Consider the following 20,996-nt stretch of genomic DNA (forward strand, 5'->3'; position numbering starts at 1 on the left):
TAAATTTACAAATTTTGGCGACGGAATCCTCGAATGAGTAGATACAATTTATCATTTGCAAAGTTACAGGTCTCAAATATAAAACATGGCGATCTTATAAGACCCAACGGGAGTATGTGTACTGACTTTTGCCCCCCCTCCCCCCTTGCTGTAAAATGATCAAAATTTAATCTTTAATCTATGAATTCAATAAAATTAATTCCGGAAATACAAATTAGCCTAATTAATATCTAGTCGTGGAGGTGACGCAAATTATCTTTCATTGGGGAGACAATTTCCATCCAATCCACGCCAGAAGTCAAGTTGCATATAATATAATACTTATCCCTCTTTCTTACGATATCATTTATCAATATTTTTCAATGTAGTCGTTGCTTAAATTACATAGTCGGCGGTAAAGACTAAAGTGTAAATTCGTTTTTGTTGATAGTTTATTGTTATCCTGAGGAGTAGTGATATACAATAGTTATAATTTGTTATCAATCATTTATAAAAATAGTTCACCTTAGCATATCTGACGACTAGTTCGCCCCACTTGGAATAATTTCGTAACAACTGAAAAAATCACTGTTAATAATCCATTTGAACAAATTTCTCACATTCAATTTTGTGTACAAATTTCATTAATGGCCCAGGACTTTTGTTAAAGGAAACAATAACATAAATAAATAATTAAAACTTTAAAAAACAAATAAAGTAAACCTGCTCGTCGTGTTGTGTAAACTGTGGCTTCCCAAAGTCTCGACATATCTCGATCACACCTAAACAGATACAATATAACAATCACAGAGGTTAAACTGAATTTTTCTCCATGGTTAGACTATGATCTTAAAACACAACAGACAATAATAGTACAACAATAGTATAATATGCAATTTACCAATTTCATATCACAGTTTTTAGGTTTCGAACCCCTCTTGTATTATCTTGACTGGTTATAAATGTAATACTGCAACAATGTTCATATGTGTTCATATGATGTACAGCCACGGACAACTTATGAAATTAAGCAAGATAAGAGCAAGATAAGAGCAAGATAAGATCAAGATAAGATCAAGATAAGAGCAAGAAAAGAGTATGAATTGTCTTGTCTTTATTCCAGTGTCTATCTCCTTTTTCACATAATCAAGCTAATTTCCATGGCAGAAGTTGAGCTCTCCTCAAAAGGTACACGACTACTCCAATTCAGCATATAATATTACCGTTTAGTTAGTAAGTTAGTATTGTCACAAACTCCAGGAGGTCTCAAGTCTGCCTATTACATACTGGATAATAGTGATTATTATAAACCATTATTGTTCAATATTATCATCACAACTCATCAACATGACACTGATGTGGTAGCAAATCATTATCATCCTGGGTCCAATTAATGATTATAGCTCTATAACGGGATACGGGGAATAATCAATTTATTATCCTATCGATACACTCAAATAACAATACATTGATAGTTTGTGTTGACCTTGAATAATTGTTGATGTCTAGTGGCAATATAATTTTATAGCTAGGCTGGTAGATCATAGATATAGCTTTATAAAGCTTTATAAATTTTTATAAACCCAAGTCTTAAATATTACTTTTATAATTAAACACTGCTGCCCTTAATTATAAACATTATTATCGAGAGAGTGCTAATTATCTATGAGTGATCTTTCCTTTCTTATTTTCTTAGAGGATATTTATAGTTGGTTATGCAATGATTTCTTTAGTTCCTGCCTGCCTGTTTGCTCAATACTTGATTGTTTTCTCGAACTTTGCTCCTAATTCTTAATGATTAAAAGCGGGATATAATTTCTCAGTTTATCAGTTTATCAGTTTATCTGTTTATCTGTTTATCTGTTTATCTGTTTATCTGTTTATCTGTTTATCTGTTTATCTGTTTATCTGTTTATCAGTTTATATCAGTTTATGAACGCAACAGAGATGTCCAAAAATAACGACTAGTCACTAGCTTCAATCTATAAAAAGTCTCATGACCATGTGTGTCTTATAACGAGTGTTTTTACAGGATCATATCACGTACCTCGAGGTACTGTTGACAAATCACAGCTGTTATAATGGCAACCTGCAGGCCTGATTACAAAGTGTATAGTCGTGTAACGACACCTTAGGAATACAAGTCTTACAATATCTGTATATAATAAGGATTAAATAGTACATCGTATCGATAATCAATATAGATGCCACGTCAAGGACTATAGTCTGGCAATGTGTATCTATAAACAGATGACTTATAAAATATTAGGCTAGGCTCCAGCGTGAGATTTGTAGAACCTTGGCCCTCAGGTTACGTTCACAACTTATATACGGTATGCAGGCATATGCCACGGCAATAAGAAAATTTGGGCATTAAATTGAAGATTAAAATTTTAAGCAGATAAGTCACATGATCCGAATTCCTTCACGTTTTTCCATTTATAAACTGTCGAACTTGTCGTTCCACTGCTAATTCCTAGCAAGAATCTCCGTCTCTCAGTTGATCGACAAATAGTTCAAGATGAGTTTGACCACTTGTTGTTGATTTGTCAAAATAATCTAGGGAGACGCAACTGGATATCCTCCATAGTCCACAGCCTTTAATTAAATGCAATCACCGTCGCGTCAGCCAATCTTGTGCCAAATCAGGAGGTGACCGGGATTCCCGGTTCCGGGAATCCTAGTACCGGGATTGGCAATTTTGAGCTATCCCGGTCTCGGTCCCGGTCAAGTCACATTTTTCATCCCGGTCCCGGTCCCGGTCCCGGTCAAATGCTGATTTATGATCCCGGTCCCGATCCCGGTTAATTCAGGATTCTTGGTCCCGGTCCCGGTCCCGGTCCCGGTCAATCACTCAAATTTGCCGGCATTTTGAGTGTTCACTGCACTGCCCTGCTGTGTAGTGTGTACACAGTGTAGATCAAAGCTATTTCTACTCGGTAACTAATATCGTTACATAACTCATAAGTGCAAAGTAACGTCAAGTTTTCAACTCGGGCTACGCCCAATTGTCAATTGGAATTGGAGAATGAAACTGTTGAATAATTTGAGGGATCATTGATTGAGGAATGAGGAATGAGGGTGAACTTGAGTAATCAGTACATGAACATTATTGGTGTAGTACATTAGGCACATGCCCCATATTGACGGGTTTTTTCAAGTTTTTTCTAATTTAATATTCTAGTTATTACTTATTCAAATTGTTCAATTATAATGTAAATGAAAGTTGCAGCTTTCAATATGAGAATACCAGTTTTGGTCCCGGTCATCCCGGTCAAATCCCGGTCATCCCGGTCATCCCGGTAAAATTGGATTGTTGGTCCCGGTCCCGGTCCCGGTAAGATAGAAATTATTGGTCCCGGTCCCGGTCCCGGTAAATTGATAATCTCAGTCCCGGTCCCGGTCCTGGTCCCGGTCAAGTCACATTTTGTATCCCGGTCCCGGTCTCGGTCCCGGTCAGGCCTGAAATCATGTCCCGGTCACCTCCTGTGCCAAATATGTCGGACCGACATAAAGAGATAAAGACTGCGGTGCCCTCTTTTCTGAACATTCGTCTTAAATAATAATCCATGATTGGTGACTTTCACAATGTTATAATTCGTTGCACACCCTTACAACTTTACAATTATTGTGTCCCTCGAGCAGAGCCCCTGTCGTATAACTATCAGCTGGTCAGTAGACTTGCTGAGTCGTATTTATCTCAACATTAATAACTACTGACTGCTCACCCACTGAACTTTAGATGGCAGATTTTGGGACAAAGTACTGTATCGTCAACAGTTGTGTGCCACCCACTTTGCACGGTCTATACTTACAGACTTACCCTGACGTAGGTATCTGGTGTATGGATATTGGACATGAGAGTTCTGTACGTGTAATTATACTGCTGGATGAGATATATATTATATGGACTATAAGATTAAGATTTATTACAAATGTCAGCAAAATTTAGGGATTTGCTAATTACAACTTAGTGCAGGTGCAGTGTAAATACGATGATATTATTATGTAGTGTATTAATCCAATTGCAAGCCTTGACTTTATGTTTTATAATTCTTGCACTGGTGTCTAACTATCGATCTAATTAACTAGAGCTCTGAACGTGTAGGGTATCTAACAAGACACCAATCCTACAAGTAACTTTAAACAGCAGCTGGATAATGGATATATTAGGTGGAATTGTCCTAATTATAAGGGAATAATTGTGGAACGTAAGCCTAATTCGCGGTTATAAGCATATAATATACGAGTACACTGTACAGATAACCCTATTTTTATTACTAGGCATTTTACTAAAACTTCATTTTTATTTTCTCGATTATCTCAATCCCTCTAAAAATGCGTTTAATTTGAGCCTACCCAAAATTTATCTTTCCCCCGATTCTACAACTTGGAGAGGCCAACAAATGTTGAGTCCTCTTACCTCTACTATGAAATACAGATGATCATTCCATGCACAACTGATCAGACTATAAATGAACAATAAGATAAAAGTTACGATAACATTAAAGTCGGAGAGTTATCGAATCAGGGTCGGTATAATTGAGTTACTTAATTCTGCCGAAGGACATATTCTATAATTTTAAAATTTATATTCAATAAAACTTTGTTAGCTTATAATTAGTTAGAGTGTTATTCTTATTACAGACCTGACCGAATTCTCATATTCTGATAACTGATGAAGTGATGATCATTGATCAGTCCCCTTTTTAACAGGTCCAGCAATCTGACTTTTAGTAAGACTCGATATTGATCGAAGCCTGATCTGCTAGTTTTCAAATAAGATTGGTTCTTCATTTCTATATGTCATTGTTCGGACACAACATTTACACTGTATGACAAGTGATTACAAAATTTACAACTTTTAAACGTCAGTCTTTCACCATATTAAAACATTCCATTTCGTGTTTAAATCCAGTCATTAAACTTATAATATATTAATAGTTCATATGAGTTATTATCAGATGCAACTCCAGGACTATTCGTTGTTTCTCCGTTTTTTATCCTAGACTCCCCATTTACCTCATGGCCCTCGCAACACAAGTAATTTATATTTGTTTAACATCTTTCCCAAGGAGTATTTAGTCATTATGCACTTTGCAGTAGGTTCCATTTCTTGATTATACTATTAGACTCTCTGATTATGTTGTATCTTGAGACACGGCATCGTTTATATGTTATAGTTCTCAGCTCTTTTCTCTTCATTGGCCCGTTTACCCTGCACCTGTCTGCAAATTGCCGGTCGTTTCGATTTTTAGTTTCCTTTGATTTGACTCTCTCTCTAAAGAGAATGATTTTGTCATTATCTTCGTAACGCATTTAATTACCCTTGGCCTTCTGCCATTTTCTATCAATCACTCATTCTTCAAATACTACTACAGATAAACTCATGGCGGGTCTAGTTGCGGACTAAGTACGTCATTTTATCTTTGCGAAAATAAAGGAATTAGTGTGAGGAGATATTCCATACATTTGGTATCCGAATCTGAATTTTACTGCGGTATTTTTACGAAAATAAGAGCGCGTAATTGAACATTCCATATTCTATTTTTCGTTACATTTCATCACTTCTTACAGTAACTTATGTAGTTAAAGAGATGCTTACCGTTTACAAACTATAACAAGTACTTGTGACTCACTATCTGAACAAACTAAAGTTCAAGTAGCCACAAATCCTTTCACTCTATTTTTGTTCAATTTCATTACTTCTTATTCTGAAAAGAGATGGTCTCTCTATTTCATTACTCATTTTCCTTTTGTTTTTTATAAATGAAATCTTTTGTTTCAAAGGCAGCCTAAACATTATTTGTGTGATTGTATTTGATTAGTGCAATTGTTTTATTCTTTTTTTCTCTGGATCATTGATTCGTTGGAAACAGGGAGTTGTGCAGATCCTTTGTATGATTCAAACGAAATTGTTTTCAATCAAAATGATCCAAATCCACTGTACTGTACTGCGCCATATTCTCTCTTAATCATCTCAATCAACCTGAAGTTTCCGGTTCTCAGGACCCCCCCCCCCCCCCCCCCCCCAAATATGCACTGCCGCAATGGTGTAAAAGTCTTGATTTTCGGGGCAAGTAGTCAAGTAAACGGGGATCCATGATTAGGGTTTGATGAATGACGTTTGGAATTTTTTGGATAAATAGCACAAATCTGGAATTTTCGGGAACTTTTTGTTGATATTCGTGCCAATTTCGCCATAGATCTACTTATAAGTTATAGATCACGAAAATACTCAATACTAATAGTTAATAGTTAATAGTACTATGTTTGCAGTATGTAGTGAAGGGGTATCCTAGGAAGTTTCTTGAACTTTTAACAGGTACCCCTCTTCATTTAACTCTCAATCAAGTTTCCTATCATTCGGCTGAGTCGACCGTGGTGATCGCATAGTCAAGACAGTGACTCTGGGTTTCATGTCTGAAAGCTGATTAGCTAATCGTTGCCACATGTCCGGTACCGACCCAATTTCTAAACCTATTAATAACTAACTTATGTGAAGTATCACTGATTTACCTGCACATTGTTCATTATCTAGCAGGACCGGAACTGCCAGTACTGCCTGTGTCTTCGGTCCTGAAATAAATGTCATGATCATACTGTGCTTAATTAATCTGCGATACCCGCAGACGAACACAAAGATTAAATCAAATTAAGAATAATTATATTAAACATAGTCACTCACGGCTCACCATTACTAAAAACAGTCGTCCTACTTTCTAATTATCAGAGCTTTGAATATTTCACAGTCGTCGTTATTTATAACGATATGCATATTACATAATATGTGTATATAATATATATGTATATGTATATGGTGAGGCAAGTCCCCATTTATTTCACAGCTTTGTGAGTTGTGTAACTTTATTTGTTCAGTTATATTTTATCGTTATTCGTTTCTTCGTATTGGGGTATTACTGGCACGTGATGTGAGTTTTGATTGGTCGGCCTCACTTTAGTGATTCTGAGGAGTGGGGTACGAGATATAATATCTCGGAGATATTGGAAGTTTATTATTATTTATTTTCAGTCTTCAATAGCCATTGAAATTTCTGTTAGAAAACCCGAATAAGTTGTCTTTTATTGCATTATTGTTGACGGAAAAGGACGTTAGCGATTAATTCATTCCATAATTAAATATTTTTGGATAGTTTCTAATTGAATTTGAACACATAATTCAAGATTTTATGTAATACATTTAATTATATAATAATATGCATTATATATACTTTCGAAAGCATCCTTCTGTTGCTCCTTAGACGGCAATTTCTTCTATTATGATAACCGCCCGGATGGGGCCAATTATACTCATACAATGAATGGTTATCGGTTATTTACCACTTCACTTACATCACTTACTACGGGCCGACCTTATTACGTAAATACGGCACTAACATGTGGCACTCGCGGCACTAACATGCGGCACTCGCGGCACTAACATGTGGCACTTGCGGCATTAACATGTGGCACTCACGGCACTAACATGTGGCACTTGTGGCACTATTATTATATGTAACATGCGGCACTTGCGGCACTAACACGCGGCATTTGCGGCAATAAAATGTACGTCATGTGGCACTTGTGGAATTAAAGTGAGACTAGTGTAATTTTATTGAGATTATTGGTCCTTACACGGCTGAGTGAGTGCAGTGTGTATCGTGAGAGTACTTGTGAGAAGGCAGAGATTATCACTGGTACGCCCCTGGAGGACTAGTCTGGTTGGCCGCCTCTATTTTACGCTAAAGACATTTGCAGCATTTAATATGTAGCTCATGTAACTTATGTATTATACCCGATCATACCCTTAACTACTATTAAACTTATGCAATAAGAGCTCAACTTCTAAAGCTAATAATACTTAATAGTGTGTGCTGCAGTGCCGCGATTACGTGTTTCAAGTTTGTTTGCTTACTACTTCATGCTGTATTAGTGTATTATGGGCAAGTGAGGGTAAACATCTTAAGATAAGGGCTTTACCGTTGTCATGACATTCTGTAGTTTGTTTGCCGATATTTACCGAAATAAAGCTTGCAACCGAGGAGTATTTGAGCTGGTTTGAAGAGTTGTAGCAGTTTCATTGTTTCAATTCTAGGGAGGGAGGGAGGGAGGGAGGGAGGGAGGGAGGGAGGGAGGGAGGGAGGGAGGGAGGGAGGGAGGGAGGGAGGGAGGGAGGGAGGGAGGGAGGGAGGGAGGGAGGGAGGGAGGGAGGGAGGGAGGGAGGGAGGGAGGGAGGGAGGGAGGGAGGGAGGGAGGGAGGGAGGGAGGGAGGGAGGGAGGGAGAGAGGGAGGGAGGGAGGGAGGGAGGGAGGGAGGGAGGGAGGGAGGGAGGGAGGGAGGGAAGGAGGGAGGGGGTTTTACTGTATTGAGATCCCTATTCTGTGGAACTAAGTACTAGCGACACGCAGGTCGCAGACTATCGGAGTTTTGCGTAGAGGATACTATTACTAAAAATATCCAGATCAAAGTGCCTATAGTATAATAACATCCTTGCAAAAATATTTGCAGACATTGATCATATTAAATATTGATAATCCTCTTGAGGTTGCGACCAACTTAAGGAATCAAGCGTTTCACATTACTTTGTGATTCTATCAAGCCAGTGGATTTTTGACTACATAACGTTGTCGGCCATAGTATTCCTTGTTGCTTTGCTATATTTTTTAATTACGAAAAATTGAACAAACAACAACTTTCTTAACCCCGGTTACATATAATCAGGAACAATGGAAAACACTACCCTCTCACCGACCTCCACCTTCGACATGACAGTCAGCGCCTGGTATGAAATCCCAATCTGCGCGCTAATAGCCCTGCTCGGAACCCTCTTCAACACTCTCTCCCTGGTCTACTTCATTAAGTACGAATCTGAACAACTCGGCAGCAAGCTCCTCATGCTGCTCAACGTGTTTGACTTGTGTGTCTGCACCTCCTCTGCTCTTATTGTCTTCATGGAGATACTGAGAAGCAGCACCTCAAATACCCACACTCTGGATATACTGATGGCGGTGTACGTGGTGGCCAGTGAGAGCACGTCCTTCTCCACGTGCTTGTTGAGCGTGGTGCGCTGTTGGTGCTTGTGCCTTCCTTTTAACAAGGTTAACAACTGCCACCTTGTATTTTCTACCGTGTGCTTCCTGGCCTATGTTATCGGCAGAGAAATAGCTTACACAGCTATAAGATGGAACGGTGGTGGTGATTTGTTCATAACTTTCGGATTAGTGCGGGAGTATCTGACAATTGCATCAATTTGCAGCATAATTATTATTGTGATAGTTTCCAACATAATATCAATAAAGAAAGTGATAGCGGCGCGAGGCAGTAAAGACTTGATCGAGGTAACCAAACGAGCTGCAGTTACAGTCTTCCTAGTCTCCAGTATCTTTTGTCTTTACAACACCAGCTTTATCGTCCTGTTTTGCATTTTTCTGAACATTCCAAGGAGCTCTGATTTGGGAATGTACTTCTTAGAATTCCTAACATTTCGAGTGTTTCTGCCCATGAACTCTGCGACAAATCCTTTGATTTATCTGCTTAGGAAAGTTGAAATGAGACAGTTTGTGTTAAGCTGGTTGTACAGAATAAAGATATCTATTTTAAGACTATTCGGAAGACAGACTCTGAATGGGACCGGTCAGAATGGAGAGGATCAGGAGCTAGCATCTTTAACCGAAAATGGGAGAACTGGAGCTTCGATCGGATATGCGAATGAGAAGAAATATTTAAAAGAGAATAGTTAGTAATTAGTATTAGTTAATTAGCTAATTAGCTAATTAGTTGATTATCATTAGTAGAGCTGTAAATGTTTTCAGCTGACTCATCGTTCCTATAGTTTGCTCATTGCTCAGGCTGGCTGCTGGCGAAAGACTATATATATTGTGTAATTTAATGGAACTAAAATATGTGTAAACTGACTCTGCTGCTGAGATCAGCTGTACTCACTTCATTGTATAATACACAATTGTATAGAATTCAACGTCCCTTTGTACATAAACTTTATTGATTTTAAAGCTGCTTTTGATTCAATCAATCGTGACTTTATTTGGAAAGCTTTTGAACATTATGGTCTTCCGACAAAATATATCAATGTTTTCAAAGCGTTCTTTAGAGCAACTGAAAGTGCAGTTCGTGTCAATGGAGAATTGACAAGATGGTTTGATGTCGATTCGGGGACTGGACAAGGTGATGTGCAAGGGCCCCCCATTTTTAATCTTGTACTTAACTGGGGATTAGAACTTGCAGAGAAGTTTAAGAATATATCCCGTGGTTTTACACTTCAGTACAGACAAAGTTCCAGACAACCGGAAAAATGTGTCATTGATCTTAACTATGCTGATGACATCGCAGGAATGGATGACACTGTTGAAGGACTGCAAGAAACTACGGACAATATTGCGAAATATTGTGGGCTTGGGGGTTTAAAGATGAACGCAAAGAAAACAGAGATCATGGTCATTGGGAAAGATACATCGCAGCACCCACTCCCAGAGAATAGGACCATAGATATAACTGTCGATGGAAACTCTGCAAAGCAGGTCACTCAATTCACTTATTTAGGTGCCAAAATTACATCAGATGGCAAGATTGATAAAGAAATAAGTGTCAGGATTGGAAAAGCAACCGGAGCTTTTAACCAACTCAACAACATTTGGAAGAATAAGAACATAAGCATTAACAACAAAGTGCGAATCTACATTGCAGCTGTTCTTACCATTCTGACCTATGGATGTGAGATATGGAACACGACTCAAGTGCAGACAAGAAGATTGGAGTCTTTCCATCAGTACTGCTTAAGAAGAATCCTGAGAGTGAGGTGGTTCCATCGAGTAAGTAATGAGGATGTTTTAAGAAGGGCATCAATAACTGCCCTTGCTGACATAATAACAACAAAACGGCTGCGTTGGTTTGGACATGTCAGTAGAATGCCTGAAGATCGGTTACCCAACTATTTACTTGAATGGAAACCCAAGCATGGGAAGAGATCAAGAGGCAGGCCTAGGAAGAGCTTAAATGATGTATTCATTGAGGATGCTGAGCAGAGATTGGATCGTAATGGACTCACGATTGATTGTATGAGAAGATTAGCTGCAGACCGAAAGGGATGGAGAAATGTTACCCGCCGAAGTTGTATAATACAAAGTAATGACGCAGTCGACGCAGACTAATCCTTTTGGATGGAGATCTCGCCATGTAACATGTATGTATGTAAACTGACTCTAATTTTTGTAAACGTATCTTTAGAAAGTATATAATCCTAGGATGTAATCAGTTTAATGGGTATATTATATTCTTATATTGTGACATACTCTATAACATCAGTAAATTTTACTGATATTATAGAGTATGTCACAAAATAAATTGTAGAGTTAAAACTGGTAGTTTTGTTTGGTGGGTCTTACATTTTATTTAAATCTTAGTATTTGGGCCTTTATATTATAGTTCTTTCCACACTACTGTCCTACTGAGTATCAGAGTACAAGTGTCAGTTAATAGTACAGTGTTTATTAAACATTATTTATTATAATAATTATAGCGTGTCGTGTAACTTATGCTGCCTTTAATTCTTTAACTTATATAATATGTACCTTTACAAACTCAACTTCTGAACTGATCAACCGAATTTATTATTGCTTTATCAGATATTTGCGATGTGGCATAAGATGTAATATAAGAAATTGTGGATAAAGAATGAATTTATGGAATTGCGAAAAAAAATTAAATAAACAAAATTTAAAAACAAAAATATAATTATAGCAATGCAATATTTCATCCTCTATCTCCATTCCTGCCCAATTCCTTGTCAAGTTGTCCTCTTACCTCGTTTGCCAATACCGGCAGGGAACTTGGTGTCCTCTTGAAGAACATCTCCCACGTTGACGATATTCCTGGTCTGGACTACGTGAGCAGCGACAGTAACGTCCTCGCAACGTTCCGTCACGTCAAAGTGTTGGGTTAGGCAGCTGTGACACCTGGTAAATAAATTGATTCAGTCATCCAAATTATCTAATAACTTAATAAATCATAATATCGATCATTAATTAAATTAAATCAATTGATTCCAAATCGATCACGTTAATGACCGGGTTATCTAGATTCTAGATGCGGTCTGAGATAAATGGAACGTCTGAACGCTCACTTCCAAGATATACTAATAATACTATTAATACTAACGTGTGCTGTGCTTCTGAAGGGTTGTAAAGGTGCAGCGTGTTTGAATATTCCTGCTTGATGTACATTGAGTACAGATCACCTCCAATCACTGAAACGAGATGTCAGGAAATAGTTAGTTAACGTTTTTTGGAGTACCAAATTGAAATAATATCGGTATTGGTTGATACAATTACAACCCTCTGTTGCACTATTTCTGAGCAAAACACTAGCTATTCGGTAGTATACAATAAGGAGACACCCTGTCTTTCTTCTTCTACAGCCCACACGTAGGAATATGGACTGGACCTTTTTTTTTGACGATTTTTTGACGTCGAAGATTTTCAAAATTGAATAAAAAACTTTTGAAGGGTCATAATTAGGTGTGCTGTGTCACCCTGTAACCCAGTAAAACACCCGTGATAACTCACGTTGGAAGGCGTGCCGGGTGATTGTAAAGAGAGTAAAGTAAGCGTCGTCCACACAGCTGGGTGTCCCTATAGTCATGTCCAGAGGAAGGAGGTCCTCTTTTTCTAACGTATCTGAAACAAGAGTGAGGTGAAACACGCCAGTCGATACATTGACGATTTAACCACCCCCAATATCAACAATAAGACTGTCGATATTATTTGCAATGATATTTACCCCGCAGAGTTGAAGATTATAGTTACAAACTCTAGCAATTTATCTACGACTTTTCTTGATTTAGACATTAATATTTTGAACAATCGTTTCTACACTAAATTATATGACAAACGACGCACTGACTTTAGTTTTAAAGTCGTTACTTTTCCTAACCTTCGCTCCAACGTACCTGTTAAACCTTCGTATGGAGTATTTGTAGGTGAATTATATAGGATATGCAAATCTTCCTCAGTAGTTACTGAATTTATTCATGATGTTAAATCATTAATTGATAAACTGATTAGTGATTGTACCCAGAATTTTGAACGGAAAATCTTACATAGATATCCTTAATTATTTATTAATAGTCAGCCAGCGTGTATCCTCAGACACTGGCATAGTTTTACAGTTAATGACTTCATGTAATTATAGTGTGTGTGAAGCCCTCTTGTAATTCCTTATGCATGTTACCTTTTGCCTTTCTCCTTTAGCCATAATTTCTTTGATCGTATCGATACAGTTTTATTTTATTTACTTTCACAATTTATTGTTAAACTTTCAAGCGGTAAACTAGTTTATTTTCTATATTCTTTCAGACTTTTATTTAAGTCTAGTTAATAGTTATACATTATTATATCATATTTTATTGATCTAAGGTGTAGTATTGCCAGATCCTAGTTAATTTTGTAACGGAGTTTTATACTAACAGGAAACGATATAACAGAGTCGATATATTTTAATGTTGCCATGGGGTGGCAAGTCCCCATACATCGCAGTCCGGTAGTTTCATTGCGTCCTAATATAGAGGAATTTAGCTAGTTTTACAGGCGCACTTGTCACATGTTTTACATTTTAGTTAATCACTGTACAGTGTACAAAGTGTAAATACTGTGAATACGACTATGAATGTTAAAGTAGCCGTGGCAGCACCTGTTGAATTGTAAGACCATTTAAAAATATTTTTAACACAAAGTTTTCTATTTTTCCGGAAAGCCTATAGGCTATAGAATTACACTTCCACCTCCCCTGGTGTCATGAAACAAGAACTGTCAAATCAAATGAGTAATAATCACATTTACCTCCCTCACATCCAGTGCAATTAAAACTTCGCTCTACTGGTAAATACGGAGCTCACACATCGAGCAGAACGGCGTGTCCTCATTGGCTAACTCGGGGGATCACGCTACTTCTATTGGCTGGCAGGGGTCACGTTCAAACCGAAATCAGGACAAAAACACAATATAAGCCCTCATAAAAAGGGAGAAACATCGCACTGCTGTCATGGGCATCTGTAATAAGACGCAAAATTTGGACATGTCACAGTAGTGTTACTACGATGCGTCATGATGCCCCCAAGTAAAACTCTAGCTGTCATCTCCAGTAATATAACTACTCTCCTACTACTGCTCGGAGATTTCAGAGGAAAAGTTATGTACTACAGCAAAGAAATGTATTTGATGTTATATTTAAAGATTTAATACTGTGACACCCAGTGACGATCTAGTACTGCAATATCTCAACGATTTTGAATAATATAATTCTACTTTTTTTTTATTTGAAAATTCAATCAATTATTACATACATAGATACATAAATCAAGCGTTACATTTCAGCCATGCAAGATTGCAATGACATTATTTAGATGTATTATTACCAATTGATAAATGGTACAGATGATAACTAACTAAATTAGAAAAATAAACTTGGATATATAATAATTAATTCAGCTGAACCATTAATTCAGCTGAATTAACGGCCAGGTAGCGTAGTTGGTTAATCATCGGATTTGTAATCGTGAGATTGTGAGTTCGAAACCCACTGCCTGCCTAGTCGTGGGGTGAGTGTCGTCGACATTCAGCTAAAGATCCTGAGTGGTCTATGCAGCCCCCCGGTCTACTCAGCCGAATATTCGAGAAATCGTGTGTGAGGGTTAAATGAGAAGCTGTCCATTGCAGCGAAGTCTCGGGCGAAGAAAGTATGGTACACACTACCTTAACCGTCACTGGCCTAATTAAATCCTTCGGCTTCCTGTAATTGGCTAGTTACACTTGTGTAACAATGTGGCTGTTGGAATACTCCGAAGTAAAATAAGTGTGAGATAAAATAAAAAAAACACAATAACACATAGCAAGAGCCACATTAACGTCGGGGCCGTCGACATAATATTATCGTATTACAGTATCTCGGTTACTGATGTTACTTTAGGAGAGTTACTTTAGGAGACTAGGAGAGTTACTTAAGGAGACTAGGAGAGTTACTTTTATGAATTGACAAATGAACAGCATGAGCAGTGAGGCACCTTTCGTTACTTCAACGGGATCATGTCGCCGGTCACATTACCAAACATCGTCCAAAAACATAGTTTTGAGGTAATTAAAAAAAACTTCTTATTTAAACAGTTTTGACAATAATTTAGCCATATTTTATACTTTATATTTTATACTCCATTTATTAAGTGAATTTCTTTCATTTTCGCGAATGTCAATCAATTTATGTTTTCATGTACTGTCTATGTATGGCCAAAGTTATCAATTATTATTTTAATTGAATGTCACCTGTTAGTGTTATCCTCATAGGTACCAAATATGGTATGTCCAAATATGGTCATACATTGTTTGATTTATGTCAGATAGTTTTACGACTTACAACAGAGCCGACATAATCATATAAAAGCGGCGGCTGCGGAAATGCACTTTTAGCCGTTTCCCTCACAGGTGCACAAATTCGCGCGAACATTCGCTGCACTCGAGCCACACACTTCGCAAAATTTGCCGCACTTATAATTATATTATGTTGCCTCCGCTTGAGAACGATATTATCATGCCTTTACTCTATCCGTGGCGAGGAATATTAATCGTGCGTGGTGTGACTGTAACCACGGCTGAACTAATGAAAGATTTCTTTGTGCTCAACCTCGTCGTAAAATTAATTATAACATGAGAATACTATCAAACTATCACAACTAAGCTCAGTCTTACTCGTAATTAAAAATGTTTTAAATATCACAATAAATAGTTTAGCTCAGTTGAATAAGGAGCACATTGTTAACTTTCGATTATCTAAGTCAGCTGTTAGAGATAAATGCTGGTACTCAATTAAAGTTATTTATAAGAACTAGCCTTAGTCGCCCGGGATAATGGTGCCTCTTAACCCGAATAAAACTTTAAAACGTTTCCATTACTATTTATATAGTAAAAAACGTGAGTGCTATACACAGTTTAGTTATAACTAAACTGTATAGCACTCACGTTTATTCGCATATTTAATATTTATACAGCACAGGGTGAGTCAAAAGTCATTGGGCATACGTTGGCCTTAATAGCTCAGTCACTGAGTAGTGAGTGCCCAATTGAAACAATTCTTTCTGGTTTGACTTACTACCACCACTGGGCACTGGTTCGGGAAATTTGTCAAATCGAAAAATATTCGAGTTCATTTTTTTTTCAAATGAAGGTTCATGTTCGCATTTATTTGATAGTTTGGATAGTCGGATCGAGCCAAATTTTATTGGATTGTGTTTGGCCATTCGAATTACGTTTGTCCTGAAAAAAATGAGAGTTATAGGGGGGGGGGGGGGGGGGGGGGCCAACGCCCCAAAAGGCCCCGATTTCTAGGGCCCTTTTTGGATTTTCGATATGTGTAGGGCCTTTTGAGGCCCTAGAATTAACTTCAATTTCATCAAGTTTGATATATGCTAAGTGCTGAAATAATATTATCTGACTACTTGCACAGTACTTTTATGTTTATTTGAGTGTATTTACATGGAGATTATGGTCCATAAACACAATCAAATAGTGGTCAGGGTCAAAAGGCCCCAAAAGGCCCCAAAAAACCCCGATTTCTAGGGCCTTTTTGGATTTTCGATATGTGTAGGGCCTTTTGGGGCCCTAGAATTAACTTCAATTTCATCAAGTTTGATATATGCTAAGTGCTTTAATGATATTATCTGACTACTTGCACAGTACTTATATGTTTATTTGAGTGTATTTACATGGAGATTATGGTCCATAAACACTATCAAATAGTGGTCAGGGTCAAAAGGCCCCAAAAAGGCCCGATTTCTAGGGCCCTTTTCGGATTTTCGATATGTGTGGGGCCTTTTGAGGCGTTGACACCCCCCCCCCCCCCCCCCCCCCGTTATAGCTTCTCAGATGACAGAGATACGAAGCATTAACAAGTTTATTCATTACGTGTGATCAGGTGATTGGTTAACCTAATCATCCTCTAATCACGTGATGACCCTGTTAATTAGCCGACGAGAACTGCTCTAGAGGCCAGTAAATTGAGTGACGCGACCCGGTTACTCTTCGGAACTTGTGTCAATGGTAATATGTGAAAACTCGGTTTCTGGTTTTCGGTACTGTCAGACATAGATAGCTAAGCCGTGTCAAATCTGTGGTTGATTTAAAATGCGGAGCGCAGACAAGATCACATGACAGTATCATCGTTATGACTCGTTCAAAGTTTACACCACAACACCGTCTCTTCATTTATAGTCAGAAACAGTTCCATCAAGCTCCATACCGCACCATGACAAACATATTCCGTCAAAAGTAAATGGTATTCCAGGACCGTGTAGAAATGGATATGTCTGGATCTGGAAGACAATCCAACAAACCCACCAAACTACAGACAGACCAAGATCAGGAAGACCAGTCACCGCAACCACCGAAAGAAAGTCCTGGAGGTATAGGATCTGTAATTGAGTCCCCAAAGCTCGGAACCAGAAGGAGATCTTCCCACCTTCGCCAGTCCCGCTCTTCCCTTCGTTGCAACCTAAAAGAGCTAGGAGTGTATCCCTACCGGATCCGGATACTTCAACATCTGAAGGACTCCGCTGGTCTGACGAAGCCCATTGCCAGTTGAATGGAACCTACAGTGGTGTAGCATACAGAACAAAAGATATCCTCAAAATGAAAGTCAACATTGGATTAGAGGTTTTGGCAGTAAATGCCCCAAGATAGATCTGAAAAATGCAATCGACAACTGGAGTACATGGACTAAAGGGAAAGAGGACTAGAAAATATAGGACTTGAAAAATATCAGGACTTGAAAATTATCAAAAACTTAGATGTTGGCCTATGGCTATTACACTTGGACTAAAATAACGTTACAATTATCTGCATTAAAAATAATCAATTAGCATATTACTTGTTAACGAATGTGATAAATTATGCAAAAATGTCTATAGTATAAACGAGTTGCCTTATCTCTCAAAGATAACATGGTTAAGTAATAGGTATCTATTCACCGAGTATTTACTGAAGTTAATTTAAGATATTTGAACTATAAGACAGCTTTATTCAATTTAGCTGTCAGTACTTAGCTGAACTCAAGTGAAGTCACGTGACAAAGAGACATCAGATCAACATAAGGGATATAATAAGATGATGCACAACGGTTCAGCTTTATTGAGTTAATTTAAGTCGAATCCGACTATTACTTCTAGATCGTCATTCAAAGTTCCGTTAAGGCCTATTTTCGTATTTCACCAAATTTAGGCTTGAACAATCTGGACAGTTTGGTACTGACAGTCGTAGTTTTTTTTGGTATAAACTGAGTTTATAATATGTGCACCCTTGCGGCCTTGCACTTGGGGCTTACAATAATCAATTTAAGGGGTTATGAATAATAAACAATTAATATCACAGGGAATGCCATATACACTATACAGTATACCTGATACTTTAACTTACCTGAAGTGTCAGAGTAGGACTCATTCATCTGAAACCAAGTCTTAAGTTCAGGTTCAGGAACGTGGTTTAATATCCACGATTTCAATCTCCGTTTGCAAACCTCTGCATCTGGCATAACATGTTAAGTTTTTAAAATATATAAAAATACTTACTTACTTACAGTTCATAGCATGAATGAAAAACATTTGGCTTCAATTATCAAAGGAAATAATTTGGCTTAGGAAAATCACTATTTTCAGCCCAATATGATAATGTAATTTAGGGAGTTTTCTCTTAAATATTTTTAGTCCAATAAGGTATATTTGTTTCGTGAGCCAATTACCAAACTTTTAATCATCTACCTTTTATTTGATCTTTAATATCCCTATCAGTTTGACCACTTCTGCATGGGCAATCTTCAGTTTCCTGAGAGATATGTTTTATTAAAGAGGATGATGGTGCCTATTATTAGCAATTTGACAAATACAAGTAACATGTAAAGGCTAAAGTCAAGCTTAATTGATTGAATGAATTTTGTAGATTCTGATATTCAAGTCTATGAAGTAATGTACAGTACATCCAAATCAGAAATGATACATTTCCTCTGTTTATTCACAATTACATCAGTTTGAGACTCTTTATCAAATTTGCAGAGACTTTCAATTGTTGCGTAAGGCTGTTCGTAGGGCTCTTCAGTTTCTTCAGTGGTGTAAATATCCTTGAATCTCATCTAGCTTTAAAATTGTATTTTATTCATGTACATTGTATAACAATATAGCAAATATTATAATGGCAGATAACTAAACTAGATGTTAATGGTGTTAAATTTTGCTTTGCACAAAGTATGGGAGTCAAAGACCCTGTCCTACATGGCATTTGTACTTGCTCACATGACTTGGAAGTAGAGTAAATCACTGAATTTGAATTTCATTTTAGTCCACCATTAATGTTAAACACATTTCGATAGTGCTGGTAGTTTTGGCATGAGCCGAAACTATGTTTTCAGAGTATGACCCCATAACTTGAAAGTAAAATTATTCAAACAATATACACATAATTGTCACAATAAATAAATAATAATAATAAATACAAAATTTATAAACCGCCTTATAGCTAAATCATATAACTCGAGATAAACTCCAGTGCTTTCTAAAGCGGCTCTTACATTAACTGAGCTTAGTTTAATTGAAAATTAGACATGACAAGTTCATTTTACCTATGTAAATGCAAAATCAATCAAATGCTAGAGAAAAGAAGTATGTTTTAAGTTTGGTCTTGAAAGATGTAACTGACTCAGCTGATCTTATGTCGTATGGCAAGGAATTAAATACTTTAACTGCACAGTGACTAAAAGCTTTCTCTGTGTTTACATAGTTAGGAGAGGGCGGAAAACTAAGGTAAAAATAATCATTATCAAGACGTACATTTTTAAAACTTTGCTGCCTAGGAGATATCAACTCTTTTAAGTAAGGAGGAGCTATATTATTTAAACACTTGTAGGCGAGTAGGGCAATCTTAAAATCTATTCTAAATCTAACTGGTAGAAAATGAACTTTCTTAAGTAGTGGAGTAGTGTGTGCCTTTCTTCCTCTCCCGAAAATAAATCTTACAGCAGAATTTTGCACCTTCTGTAAACGACTTAAATCATAAGAGCTCAGTCCAAAATATACGCTATTGCAATAATCAATTCTAGAGAGTACTACTAGAGCATGAACAAGCTGAATCTTAAGGTTAAAAGACAGTTTTGATGCAATAAACCACAAATTTCTGATCTGAATATTACATGCTTGAACCACTGATGTAATCTGATCACTCATTGAAAGATAACTGTCCAAATACAGCCCAAGACTCTTCACAGTTCCATTAACAACATGTGGCTCTTGATCCTTAACAATCTGTAGAGAGGCTGGAATATTTGTTGAGTCAAATTTAGAGGATATAACGATGACTTCAGTCTTAGAAGAATTCAGTTGAAGGAAATTGTTTGTCATCCATTTCTTGATATCAGACATACAGTGTTCCATATTGTGCTCTAGCTGTGATGGGTCATCAGAATCAAGAGTGAAATACAGCTGGGTGTCATCAGCATACAAATGAATACAGCACCCATGCATACTTGCAATGTTCTCAAGATCTTTGGTGTACAATATGAATAGCAGGGGGCCAAGGATTGAACCTTGTGGCACACCTATCTCAAGAACAGTTGCTGAGGAAGACGAATCCTTGACTTTGACACAAAATGAACAGTTAGCCAAGTAGGACCTGATCCATGTAAGAGCAATGCCTGTAATGCCATAAGCAGATCTTAGCTTCTTGATTAATCTTGGGTGATTGACAGTATCAAAGGCAGCACTCAAATCTAGAAGTAAAAGAACAACTTTAGTTTTCTTGTCAATAGTTATCAAGATGTCGTTATGGATTCTGGTTGTTGCAGTTTCACAGCTATGAAACTTCCTATAGCCGGACTGAACTTTAGAAAGCAAGTTGTTATCCTCAAGATAACTGGTGAGCTGTATAGATACACACTTCTCAATGATTTTTGACAAGAATGAGAGATTGCTAATAGGCCTA

At 37.4% G+C, this 20,996-nt stretch overlaps 3 protein-coding genes across 3 annotated transcripts in view; 1 reads left to right on the top strand and 2 right to left on the bottom strand.

The window, feature by feature from the left end:
- The window catches only part of LOC134823636 (cAMP and cAMP-inhibited cGMP 3',5'-cyclic phosphodiesterase 10A-like), a 51,043-nt gene extending 31,877 nt beyond the window's left edge, over positions 1-19,166 (bottom strand). The window contains exons 1-9 of the mRNA XM_063835171.1: positions 19,048-19,166; positions 18,788-18,851; positions 18,447-18,554; positions 12,558-12,668; positions 12,151-12,238; positions 11,797-11,948; positions 6,499-6,558; positions 703-761; positions 505-555 (exon numbers count right to left, since the gene is read on the bottom strand). Of these exons, the coding sequence (XP_063691241.1) occupies positions 505-555; positions 703-761; positions 6,499-6,558; positions 11,797-11,948; positions 12,151-12,238; positions 12,558-12,668; positions 18,447-18,554; positions 18,788-18,851; positions 19,048-19,155 (801 nt within the window). The 5' untranslated portion in view covers positions 19,156-19,166. The remainder of the gene's footprint in view (positions 1-504; positions 556-702; positions 762-6,498; positions 6,559-11,796; positions 11,949-12,150; positions 12,239-12,557; positions 12,669-18,446; positions 18,555-18,787; positions 18,852-19,047) is intronic.
- The window catches only part of LOC134822799 (protein ABHD13-like), a 948,842-nt gene that overhangs the window by 716,695 nt on the left and 211,151 nt on the right, over positions 1-20,996 (bottom strand). The gene's annotated exons all lie outside the window — the stretch shown is intronic.
- Positions 1-20,996, top strand: part of LOC134822541 (E3 ubiquitin-protein ligase RNF19B-like) — a 118,616-nt gene that overhangs the window by 52,709 nt on the left and 44,911 nt on the right. The gene's annotated exons all lie outside the window — the stretch shown is intronic.

Source organism: Bolinopsis microptera, chromosome 11 (assembly GCF_026151205.1).
Source record: "Bolinopsis microptera isolate Bmic1 chromosome 11, MBARI_Bmic_1.0, whole genome shotgun sequence".
Classification (NCBI taxonomy): Eukaryota; Metazoa; Ctenophora; class Tentaculata; order Lobata; family Bolinopsidae; genus Bolinopsis; species Bolinopsis microptera.